Genomic DNA, 12,433 nt, shown 5'->3' with positions numbered 1-12,433 from the left:
GGTTTGATAACCAGCTCCTCCATGTGTCAAAATCTCCATGGACTAGACTCTGATATCCCCTGTATGCCCCCTGTATGTTCATTGATGTGTGATTGTAAAGAAAAAAGAGCTCTTTATACAGTGCAAAATATATCTGTATAGAATAAAGTCTTTGTTCCCACATAGTTGTTGGACTTCACAAGTACAGTGGGCTCCCAGTGGGACACCAGGGATATAGAAAAGCTGTCATGTATACGCACATAAACACAGACACATAGATAACGAGAGAGATGAAGATTTCATGGGTCTTTGTACCCCATCAGACAGCACCTCTAAATATATTTCCTTGCTCTTATCCTATTTTTAGAAAACACCTAACATGCACTCATTCAACTCTCACAGTCGACTGAAACTTAAATCACAAAGCTGGGATGCATCACTGTACATTTCCTACAATGACATCCTCAATGAGTTATGGTAGGGAAGAATACAGCAGACACAGGCTCCCTGTTGTTATTACTTTTACTATACAAAATACAACTACAGACAATAGCAATAACATGATAAACCAGCTATAAGCTAAAGTATCAAATTGGAGATTAAAGGACATTAACACATTGTATTCACCCCCACATCACCATTCAAGAAGGTCTAATTAACAGCTCCAGCATTTAGTTTCAGTGCAGTCCTGCTGACAGAAACCAGGGGAGATATAAATAACAATGCAAACACAGATGTTGGAACAGACTTACAGTAAAATTTAAAATTTTGTTTACCATAATAACCCAGGAAAAAGAAGATTGTTCCATGACTTAAAGCTATGTAAATAGATGAGCCTGCAAAAAGACACTGCATTTTAAAATTGGACTGAAACTTGGTAGGGCAAGGAATTCATTAACAAACAGGAACTGTGGTAAGTAAGAAGTTTAAAAATAAAAAAGGCTCATCAAAACCATTTTATTCACCTGATGCACAATGAATAATGGCACAAAAACAAAGAGATTTCAAAGAAACAGATGTTCATGGAAAAAGAAACTAAATAATGACTAAACATGTTTCTATTTTAGTGTTCCTTGGGATTTTCAGTCATTTAAATGTCTTTTAAGCTCAAGAATAATCAATAAATAAGCATAGCAAAGGGGTATAAATTTGGGCAGCTGGTTCACTCAGGGTGTCTCACTGATTGATGCATAATGCAGGAAATGTGTACTCAACCAGCTAAGCATTTTTATTTAAATACAATAATAGTCCCACATATGCAAAGTGACCATTATACACTCTTAGCAAGACATACAAAAGTATTTTACACATACACATTGGTATGTTTGTGTTTTATAGCTTGTGAGAAAATTGTTAATGGGATATGGTTTCAGGTTTTAGTATTCGCAGCAACAGTTCTTGCTGTAACCGGTATGGAAAAGTTAGCTTGTTTAAGGAAATGCTTTAATCTTTTAAAGGAGTATTTCTCTTAAAGTTTGTCTTTTGAATCAGCTGATGAACTTGAAAGGAGAGAAAGTAGCAGAAGTCTAATAGCTTGATTTCCAATGACAAACAATGGTAGATATATTGATACTAATTGTGTCTTTTTCCACAAATTGCCCAAAGATGTCAGTGTTTTTGGTGAAGACTGTCACTTTTACCTCTTCAACACGTTTTCCTCGTCAACGTGTTCTCACTTAAAAAATCTCAGATTGGGTCCCACAGTGATGGAAAACACAAACCATGTGTTACCAGCTGTGGTCAGTATCTAGCTCAAATTCATCTGTGTGTTCCTGTAATACAATGGCTCATTATTTAGAGCCACTCACACACACACACACATACACATACAATGGGGCAGCTTCAGTCCATCAGATTAGTGGAGATTGACCCCTTCCCCACCCTGAAGCAACTTCCCTTTTCCTCCTGGCCAATCAAAATGCTGGGTTGGCAGAAATTGTAATGTGAAACCAGGGGTCTTGGCTCAACACTTCAAGCCTGGGGCACAGCTGGAGGCCAGCAGAAACAACAGCTGTAGTCTTTCACGCTCTTTCTCTCATTCTCACAGATTTTCCTTACTTTGTTTTACACCGTTTACAAACACCATCCACTGTGTACACACTGAGCTTTTATTGCGCAAGAGACAGACACACATCTCAGAGAGCTTTGTGGAATTTACAATGTGGACTGCTGCTGTGGATTAGTCATTTTGGTGGCTTGCTGTATGTGTTACCCACTGGGCTTCTCTCAGTCTGTCTCAACTGGACACTCCAAGGATTAACTAGTTTAAAAGTCAACTAGGAGCTAGTTGAAATATCTACAGGAGCCCTCAGGGCCCTGTTTGATTGTGGAGGGTGGATGATGCAGTGTGTCCTCTGCTTCCTCTCCCCTCAGCTGAGTGCCGGATCCCCCTGTAGCTGCGAGGTCGGCCCTGACGGAACAAAGAAGAAGAAATCCAAGAACCTGTAAGTCCTCACAAATTACAGTCTCTGTGTTGCGTTTGCGTTCTGGGGCCATTTTCACTTTCACTCTGGTTTGATTGTGAATAATTAAATCAGGTGAAGAATGAGAATCCCAGAGTAATGACAGCTTTAATTAGTGTTCAGCTATGAGTCTTATTGCTGTGCTAATTTAATCAATAACATGGCAAACATATCACATTCGGTTTTAGCATCCATTGTTTGAAAATGATTTCTTTTGTCCAAGCAGATGGTGGATTGTGTGTTTTGTTACAGTTTATGGGGGTTTTATTGAGACATTAAGACTTAACCAATAATACGTTCTCATAGATAAGATTGGATTAATGAATTTACTATCATAGAACATGTTCACCCTTTAATGTTCACTAGCATTTTTAAATTAAACCCTTGTGTTCATAATTAGGCTTTGGTGTTGGTTTGCATAAAGCCTCCAGCACACACACTCCCAGACTTAAAAAACAGGAGTCTGATACAAGCGAAAGTTAAAGCAAGTCAGGTACTACTGGTGATCATCTTCTTAATGAGGTGGTAAATGGTGGGTGCGCTGCTGAAGTGTGTGGCACCATATGTGCCTCCCACTCTCAGAGGGGTGAGGTTTGTGTCTCTGAGTGTATTTGTGTGTGACTGATATGTCCTTCAACGCCTTGGTGATTCATCAGCTGTTCACTCTCCTCTCTGTAAAGATGAAAACACTTTATTTTTGCATTATGGACAGTCAAACAGTAGCTCTCCATGTGCCTGCTAGTTGGCTGTCCTCCTGTTCAGACTGTTCTTTGTGCTGTTTAGTCAAAGAGCAGATTAAGCGCTTAAAATTCCCCAGCTTTTTTTTTTTTTTTTTTTTTTTTAGAGTCGGGACTATGTTGTCTTTGGTCACTATTTGAAAAAAAAAAAAAAAAACAACAACAGTGTGAACAGCATTCATTTCAATGATGAAAATGTGTTCTTTATTTCTTTTAAGAATGTTTAAAGTTTATAATGTGGGAAAATTTTACTACTTCTGGTCATGGACTTGAAACACTTTATACACATATTAGTGTCATCGAACAGAAAGAAATGTTTGATCTTGTGTAGAATAAAAAGTGCAGCAGTAATGATCAGTCAAGGCCACAGAACTGGTTGTCATAAGCAGTGACTCACAAACACTTATTTACTCGATAGCAACAGGTATTTATTTCTTCTTTTATTCATCCAACCAAATGGGAAAAATTCGGTTAGATTTTAAATGTGTACAATGGAGTTTTAGTGCCACAAGGGATGGATGGATGGATGGATGGATGGAGTCAAAATCTCAAGAGTAAACTTAACATTTCAAGACATTGCCATTAAATAAAACTAACATTAGCACATTTCCCTACAGCATATCATTAAAATGCCACGTTTAAACGAATTACTGACATTGTACTTCTGAATAGGTTTTTAGTAACAATAGCACATAAAGAGATGTGGTAAAAAGCACAGCAGCTTGCACAGCAGCTGAAAAGAGCTTGTGATCGACAGATTCAATGGTAGGCAAGGCAAGGCAGGGCAAGTTTATTGGTATAGCACATTTCATGTACGAGACAATTCAGTGTGCTTTACATAAAACATTAAAAGCATTATAGCAGGGTGCAGGAAGCAAAGCAAGAAATTAAATTAAAACCGAAAGAAAAAAGCAAAGAAAGATAAAATGCAAGAAATAAAAGTTCCCGTGTGAGGACTTAACCGTTGTTTTTAATAAAAGGGAGCAAATAGAAAAGATTTTAATCCTGATTTAAAACTGTTTGAGAGTTTTAGCAGACCTGTAGTTTTCTAGAAGATTGTTCCACATGTGAGGAACATAAAAGCTGAACGCTGCCTCTCCATGTTTAGTTCTGTCTCTGGGAACAGAAAGTAGACCTGACCCTGATGACTTGAGGGATCTGGTTGGTTCATAACAAACCAGAAGATCCTGAACGCATTTTGGTTCTAAACCATTCAGTGCTTTGCAAATTAACAGCAGGATTTTGAAGTCAATTCTGTGATAGACTGGAAGCCAGTGTAAAGATCTGAGGACTGGAGTTATATGATCTACTTTTTTGGTCTTAGTGAGGACTCAAACAGCACTTTTTAGTGAGACCTGTGAGGACAACATTACAGTAGTCCAGGACCCTGGACATCCTGGAATAGCAAGTCTGTTGGGAATTTTTTATTTTTTTTTTTATCATGCGGGAGTTTCTACTGTCTTCCTTGTTCTATATGTTGACTGATTCTTATGGCAACTTCCAGGTGCAGTCTCCATTCACATCTGTCCAGAGTGACACCAGTCATAGTTGTTACTGATAAAAGCTGCATTGAAGATAATTTAGTATCATCTGTTTTTGTTTATAAAATGTCTTTCTGTCATTGATGATACTCTCCTCTGTCATCAAAAGTAAATACACTGAGAATCATTCACAGAGATTTAGAACAATGTGGAAACTGTTCATGTTCACACACTGAGCCTTGTTTCCACTAAACTCTCAATTTCATGAGTCTGTTGTCTTTTATGTGGCTTGTTTTATTGCTCTGTATTTTTCTCCAGTTTCCTGACATTTTTCATTATGCCGCTCTGTAAACCAGACACAAGGGCAATTTTTTTTTCTCAATCACAGTAAGTTACAGAAATAAACATGCTCACAACACAATATCTTTCTGTGTAACTCAGAGGAATACAAATTCAATATGTTGGTGCTAGAAATCTCAGGCTTTCCAGCCAAAAATGAGGAAATGAAATAATTTCCTCCAGATGTATGACACAGATATGGAACATATAAAAAGAGCCATGGGAGGAAGAATATGGACATCCATCTGTAGAAGGAATATATCAATCCTGGTGAAATCATGCTGAGATGCAGCCATTTAAGAATGTACTGTCTGACCTCTGACCAAATGATTTTCTAGCTGTAACGAGTAGTCACTTTATAGATTTCTACTTGTCTCTTTTGCCTTCATGCTTTGCACACTAGAGTGCAGACTGGATCTAACCTTTACAGATGTACAAACCAGTTCACTTTGAATAGGTGCAAGTTAGAATCAGTTTCTTTACACAAGGTTTTTGTTTCCAGAAGACTCTCAGAAAGAAGTTAAGCACTGTCTGATAAGGAGAAATGGGTCAATTGACTGGGACTGAAAACCTTTGAAACAGAATTTACCAGAAAAGAGCACTTACCAGCAGTGACGCAAAGAGATGCAGTGTTAGTTTTGCCGGAAGATGTCTGACTAGTAGGTCTAACTTGCAGCATACTGGATTTTAAGTATCTGCTGCTAACATCTTGGTGCTAGATACCACAGGGCACCTTCAGAGGTCTTTTAGAGTCCATGCAGTGGCTGTTTAGAGCTTTTTTTTACAGCCTGTGAAGAGCCAACAGCATATTAGGCAAAGGTAATTGCTATTTGGTCATGAGCATAAATTTAAACATACTTTTCTATTTCATCTGTCTCTTTTTAAACCATGACTTCACTGGAGCATGGCTGTTCATAGATTTCTCTAAACTCATGCATTATTCAGTTTGATCCAGTCTTTCCTGAACATTCTTTCACATCGGCTTTCTTTTCCCTAACTCTGTGCACCTTCTTCCATTTTCTTACACACACACACATACACACACACACACACACACACACACCCACACACACACACACACACATCTATATGCACATTTTACTTCCTGTGTTTAGTTTTCTGGATCTGGCACAGCTGTTTTCCTGGGATTGTCTGCACGATCTCTGCCTCAGCAACCATACTCTATTATCTCCTTTTAAAAGTCAATCCAGTGGTTCAGCAACATGTACAGTAAAGCCATGAACCAACATCACATTAACTGGGGCACTAGGGTAACGTATGAAGAATGGTGAGCTTATTAACTTAATTTACAACATACTAAATTAGTTTTTAGTCTGGTTATAAACTATGTAAAAACTCACAAGATTGGGATGCCATTACTTTAGTGATTATAATGGATCTAAATTCAGTCTGATTGATAGACCTGTGTTTGCTGCCAAGATATATCTCAGACGCTTTTCTGTGTGAAAGTTGGACAAGGTGAATGATCATTTTAAAGAAGACAAATGTGTCCTGACCCCAATGTAAAATCTCTGCTGAGATTATTTCAACCACTTAAAGTTACTACTCTTATGTGAACTCCACATTATCCAGGCTATAGAAATCTAAAAGTGTCAAATCACTGTTCAGTTTATAATATGGGATTTTCTTTTAACTCATATATAATAAAGCTGGAAATCTTGTACAGTCTTTTAAAGTATCTCAGCCTTGTAGAATTCCAACTAAGCTGAATTTATAGTCTTTATGTGTGGATCTAATGGGAGAAAACTAGGGATACAGCATTTGTGTCATAATTACACCATTTTGATAGCACCACCACAAAGCTTAACGTTTTCAGCCATTGGCGCTCATTTATAAGATTTATCCAATGACATATAATAGCATTAACACAACAGCGCCTGAGCCCAACCAGAGGGATTACCTGCTTTTTCTTAGTTAAAACCTATTGAGACTATCTCATCCTCAAGTATTTTTGCAGTTCTCAATTCCAGTCTGACACTGACTGTAGTACCATGCCAACAACCACAGATCCAGTGCAAAGCTTGCATTTTTATCAAGGCTCCACCACTATTTGCTTCTTTGGAAATGAGAATAAATCATTACACTTTAAAATTTTTGCTAGAAAGACAAACTTTATCTCAACTAAAACCTTCCAGGCCTCAGAAGAAGGAATCCATCCTCTAAACACTGCATGTGGATTGGGTGAATCCAGGGTCCGCCCTCTCCAGACCCCCTGGACTATATAAAGCTTCACCAGAGCCTCTCGGGGGTTAGAGGAATGTGATTGCCAAACAAACCTCCGGGTCCTGACCGCCGCCACTCCTGTCACATGCTTACATGCAGCACATGCTGCGTTCATGCCGGCATCCATGTTTAACAATATGGTTGATTTTTCAGAAAAATACCTGGAAAGGTAAGAGCAAAGCAGTGGACTAATCTGTGTGGATTCATCTAATGTTTGAACAAAGGGAGTGTTTGTGGGGGATACTTGACGTCTTGCAAGAATAGTTGCTCCCTGGGTGGTGTGAGGCTATCTGACCTCTAGTTGGATCTCATTTGACAGTCGCAGTGAGGGAGCAGGATCTCCCCCTGAGGCAGAGGTTCTGAAACTATTTTGGAAGAAGCAGCTTTAACTTATAACTTGAGGCTGTCCCTTTTTCTTATAATACACAGCCTGGATTTCAGGAATAGGACTGCTCATGTGGTCTTTGTGGCTAGGAAGGTGAGTTTGCTCAGAAATAGAGGTCTTTCTTTTTTTAGTTTTGATTGACGGAGTCTGTGGACGTAATGGCTTTATATTTATGGATTAAATTTAGGACAGTTCCCCTTGTCATTGTTCTTCTAGGAATATTGCACAGTGACTCTGACTTGGTAATGAAGCACTTTCAAGCTTTGTCTTGGATGCCATGCTGTTGAAGTTTTTGTTTTGTTTTGTTTTTTCTTTTTTAATTACTGGATTCAACTGTTTAGTCTGTAAGGAAATCTCAGTACAAATGCTCACAGTTTGTTCCTCTATCATTTTAGTCGGAGACTAAATAATTTATTTATAGTGTTACAGACACTCTGACACTAAACTTGACCTTTTCTCACAAACAAAAATACACAAACAGGCTTACGCCAGCACAGGGTTGTTTGTGTGTCATGTCCTGTATTCACTTCACAAACACATGGCCTTTTGTCAATAAAGTGTCAGAGAGACCGACAGCAGGCTTGAATGCTGCTCATTTTGGGTAGTTTTGCCGTTCCCCACATCTCTGATTGTTGTGAGAAACAAAGCCTCAGGTAGTGAATAGATAAATGGGATGAAATTGTGCATGTATGGTACAATGTGATATGCGTTATGTCTGTCTGCAGCCTTCCCCATGTGCTGCCTTTCCCTGAGAGTGCGGCCTACTTTTCAGAACACCAGGAATAGCCAAAGGGGCACTATTAGAGCGACTAATGTGAGCCAAGCAAAGAGGGAATAAAGAGTATGGAAAGCTGCAGATAATTGCAGAGCAAAAGATCTCTTGGTCTTTCGGTCAAGCTAGTTGAATGTTCTTTTATATATAGACGCAAGCGGCCAGTCAGGCGTGTGTAGATGCTATGCCTGTGCTGCAGACTTGTTGAGCAGTGTAGTGGAATTCTCTGGCTTGTTACTGTAGATCAAAGATCATCCTAATTTGATAATCTTTGACAGAACGTGTGTTAACCTTTTAGAGGATCAAGTTATGTTTAGGGGGTAACTGGTTGTATTAAATCAAATGGAAGGTGATACATGGTAATAATATTAGGACTGGGGGGAGAGTAGCAGAAGCTACTGTTATGTAGCAAGGTGGAATGAAGTTGCAGCTATAAATGGAGAAGTACTTGGATTGAGAAAACATATTAGTACCTAAAGAGCAAAAGTACAGAGAGCACTTAAAGTTCTGAAAAAAAAAAAAATAACTCCAAAAAAGGTCCACCTGCACTTTCTTGTGCTTACTTAAAAAATATACTTCCAGTCCTCATGACAATTGCTGCACGTGACTGTGCAGCATTCCTTTTTTTCTTCTGTTTTTAATCCATCAGGAGCCATCGGCCATTTTATGAAGCGTTCACATAAAAAACATTCTCAATTTAAACAGGTCCTAAGTGGTGAGGCCAAGCTAAGGAAAATTTGGCTCAATGGAATAGAAACATTTGAATCTAATATTAAATAGACACTAAGGGAGAAGGAGGTTAATTGTATTAAGAAGGCTTTTGCTTTTGTTACTCTTTAGTTAGTTGATTTTGCACCCCTTCTTCAACATCAACCTGTGCATGTGAAGAACAGAGGCACGAGTTAAGTCCTCTTCATGACTGCTGAAAAACTGGGATGCGTTTAGTGTGTGCCCATGCTAAGGAGCTTCACTTTATGGCCCTTCTTCAAATTGTTTACCTCATTGCAAAAAGAACTCATTGACCAGCTTGCATTCATTGAAAATAAACATCAATATACGTTTCTACTGTTTACAAGAATACTGGCGACATGTGTTTAAGTCTTTAGAATTAGATGGGAATAATAACTTATAGAGTGATGTAAGCTGCATGTGTTTGCAGTATCCAATGACACCCACATGGTGGCAGGAGAGAAACATATATTTTCCTAAAAGTGTGTTATGACATCATTGTCACACGGGCTGTGCTTGTTTAAAACCAGACATAAATAATAAAGCATCTTTTGTCAGTCCAGGAGCATACTTTCCAGTCCTCATAAAATATGAGTCTTGTTTTCTTTTTTCTTTCTTCTTTTTTTTTTTTTTTTTTTTAACTCACATGCTCTGGCAAGACAGAGGCTGTCTTTTAGTTAAAACAGCTCCCATCTTAATTGCCTCAAGAGCTGCCTAAAAATAGAATTATCTAATAAATCCTGTTCTGGTGTCATGAGTTTATTTAACAGCATGAGAGTTTTTATAACAGTATTTATATCCTTCAGGCTTGCAAGTATGAGCTATTCTCAGGGATATTGCTTTAGAGCACCCTGTTGTTTTTTTGAACCAGAGGCCTATATTTCTACTCAGCCATTAAGCATCTGGAGTTGAGGCTGTTTCATGCAGGGCACTTGTGATATTTCAATCAATGGATGAGTCATCTGGCGGTGTGCAGAGGTTAAGATATTCCTTGAAATTTCCATTTCTTCTGTTACCTGAAGCAAATGGCTTTTTGTACATGCCTCATCATATGCTCTTTTTCAATGAGCATTCACAACTTTAAGTAACTAATTAGGAAACTTCATTCAGGTGACTTTGTCAAGAATCAACTGAGTCAAGTTTTGCACGCCAGCTCATAGGCCCTCCCAACCCCAAACATATCCACATTTGTTCACAGAAAGTCTCACTCATCCTGACATAAAAGGAGCTCTTTAGCTGCTCCCTGCAACAGCTCATAAGTTCATGTCACGTCTTGTGTATGGGCATGTCTTTACCTCTCCTGCCTCTCAGAAGTCGGAAAAACTCACATCAACATATGACTGTGTTCTCCTTCTGGTGTGAGACCACTTCACTTTTATGCATGCATAAATTACCTCCTCCCATTTTCCCTTCATATACTCATACACACTCTAGTGGAGTTTTCCAACAGCTGGGACAGGCATGAAAGCACCAGTCAAATAGGCATGAGTTGGCACAGGTGCAGAGGGGCTCTTTGAAATGGTTGTGTGGGTGTTCTTTCATCACTGTCCATGTATATTCATGTACAGTATTTGTGCTAATCTGCAGCTCCATTCTCCTGTGTGCATGTTTGAATGACATGTGTCTATAATTGGGAGCTCTGTTTCTTAATTTGGGGTGTACATGCTCTCTTGAGGCCTGCAGGTTGGGACAGCTTGCAGTGATTAGGCCGAGCGAGCGCACAATGCTGTGCTGCATTATTAGCAGGCCAGTCAATCCACAGTGGAAATCAAAAGCAGGGACTCAGGAAATGGGTGTTGAGTGAGGTCACATCCCAAATAGGCAGCACGTGCTCCAGGTCGGGAAAAGCCAGGACACATACCATGGGATTATGGGAATGCGCAGAATCCTGTCGGACCCCAGGAGTACCATGGGCTAGTGTATTACCTTATGTGACGCATGTGCAGCAGGGTGTCTGTGTGCGTGAGCTGGTGGGGGGAAAGGTGAGGCTGGTGAAGTGGGTGGTCAGGAAGATTTTGGATGCTGATTCTGGAAGGAAAGCCGCAGAGGAGTGGGGATGTCACTGTGCCCTGTTGCCTGTGCCCTGGGTCAGCTCCCTTACAGCAAACCCTGCAGGCACATGGTGAATGGTGTGATGAAACAGAAGAGTGAGGACTGAGTCTCTCTCCTCCTTCCCTGCCACATTCGCGTAGTCCCTGCCAAGGAACCTGACAGGGACACTTCTACTGTGCCAGATATTAGATTGACAAGAGAGGCGCTGACTGGAAGCGAGGATATAGAGAGAGTCACCTTTTGGAAAATTCGGCCCCATCAACATAACCGGTTGAAGACTAGAATGTACACACATTTATGTTCTTTTTTTCTGGTTTTTGTTGGTTTAATTTGAAATGGATTTACAACGCTGAAAAGCTTCATTGGTGACTCCATGCCTGGGACTGTTTCAATTGTGGACTGTGGACTCGGAGACTTGATACTTTCTTCCTTTGTCTCTTTTTGTCCTCTTTCTTTCTGCACTCTATCATCTCTTTCATCCTCATCCACCCTTGTGTTACCCCAAATCCCCCCTCCCCCTTCTCTCTTCATTCATATATCTATCTCATATTCTCCTCCATCTTCCTATTCTTCTTTACCTCCACTCAGGGCCAAAGACATGAAGAATCGGCTGGCTTTCCTGCGGAGGAGGAATGAGTCCCCAGGAAGCAACCCAGCCGGCAAGTTAGACAAATCTATGAAGTCAGTCAAGTAAGTGGCCACTTCCTGACAGCATGTGCATGTGGGTGTTGAGTGTGAGACTGTTTTGTGGATCTTGACACAACTGGTGATGACCCTGTGTTGAAAGACAGACGTGTGGGCAGTGTGAGAGATGGGAGTGTGCCTGTAATGTGGGATTCATAAAATGAATGAGAGAATGCGTGAACAAAAAAATATGGTATGCAGAAAATTGCTTTGAAATGTGCTGAGAAAAATTCATTATTGCTTTTTAAAAATAACAAATATATTGAATACAAATTATAGTGAGTTGTGACAATAGTGTTATTTGTTTGTATAGTTAATCCATTTAGAGACAAAATTACTTGTAAGTAGTTTTAGTCATATTTTTCTAATATATTATGGCTTTTATTACACCAAAATGTGTGCTTATGTTGATATTCAAAAGACACACGATTAAGAAAAGGTGTTAAATGCTTTAAAAATTATTAATCTATCAGTGCAATGTTGGTACAGAAAATACAGAAAAGTTCTCAAATTCATCTTCATTACACAATAACAACATAATTTTCCCACAATTACAAGCTAAATTGCAC

General features: G+C 39.3%; 1 protein-coding gene across 9 annotated transcripts in view; it reads left to right on the top strand.

Moving 5' to 3' along the window:
- The window catches only part of rgs3a (regulator of G protein signaling 3a), a 115,174-nt gene that overhangs the window by 98,824 nt on the left and 3,917 nt on the right, over positions 1 to 12,433 (top strand). For 7 of the 9 annotated variants that reach the window (XM_041970494.1, XM_041970493.1, XM_041970491.1 and 4 more), the window contains 2 exons: positions 2,353 to 2,423; positions 11,769 to 11,870. In XM_041970494.1, the coding sequence (XP_041826428.1) occupies positions 2,353 to 2,423; positions 11,769 to 11,870 (173 nt within the window). Of the gene's footprint in view, positions 1 to 2,352; positions 2,424 to 7,314; positions 7,412 to 10,990; positions 11,466 to 11,768; positions 11,871 to 12,433 lie in introns of those variants that run through there. The other 2 variants (XM_041970499.1, XM_041970500.1) reach the window with 2 other exon arrangements.

Source organism: Melanotaenia boesemani, chromosome 19, assembly GCF_017639745.1.
Source record: "Melanotaenia boesemani isolate fMelBoe1 chromosome 19, fMelBoe1.pri, whole genome shotgun sequence".
NCBI lineage: Eukaryota > Metazoa > Chordata > Actinopteri > Atheriniformes > Melanotaeniidae > Melanotaenia > Melanotaenia boesemani.
This window is presented reverse-complemented; position numbering and strand designations above follow the sequence as displayed.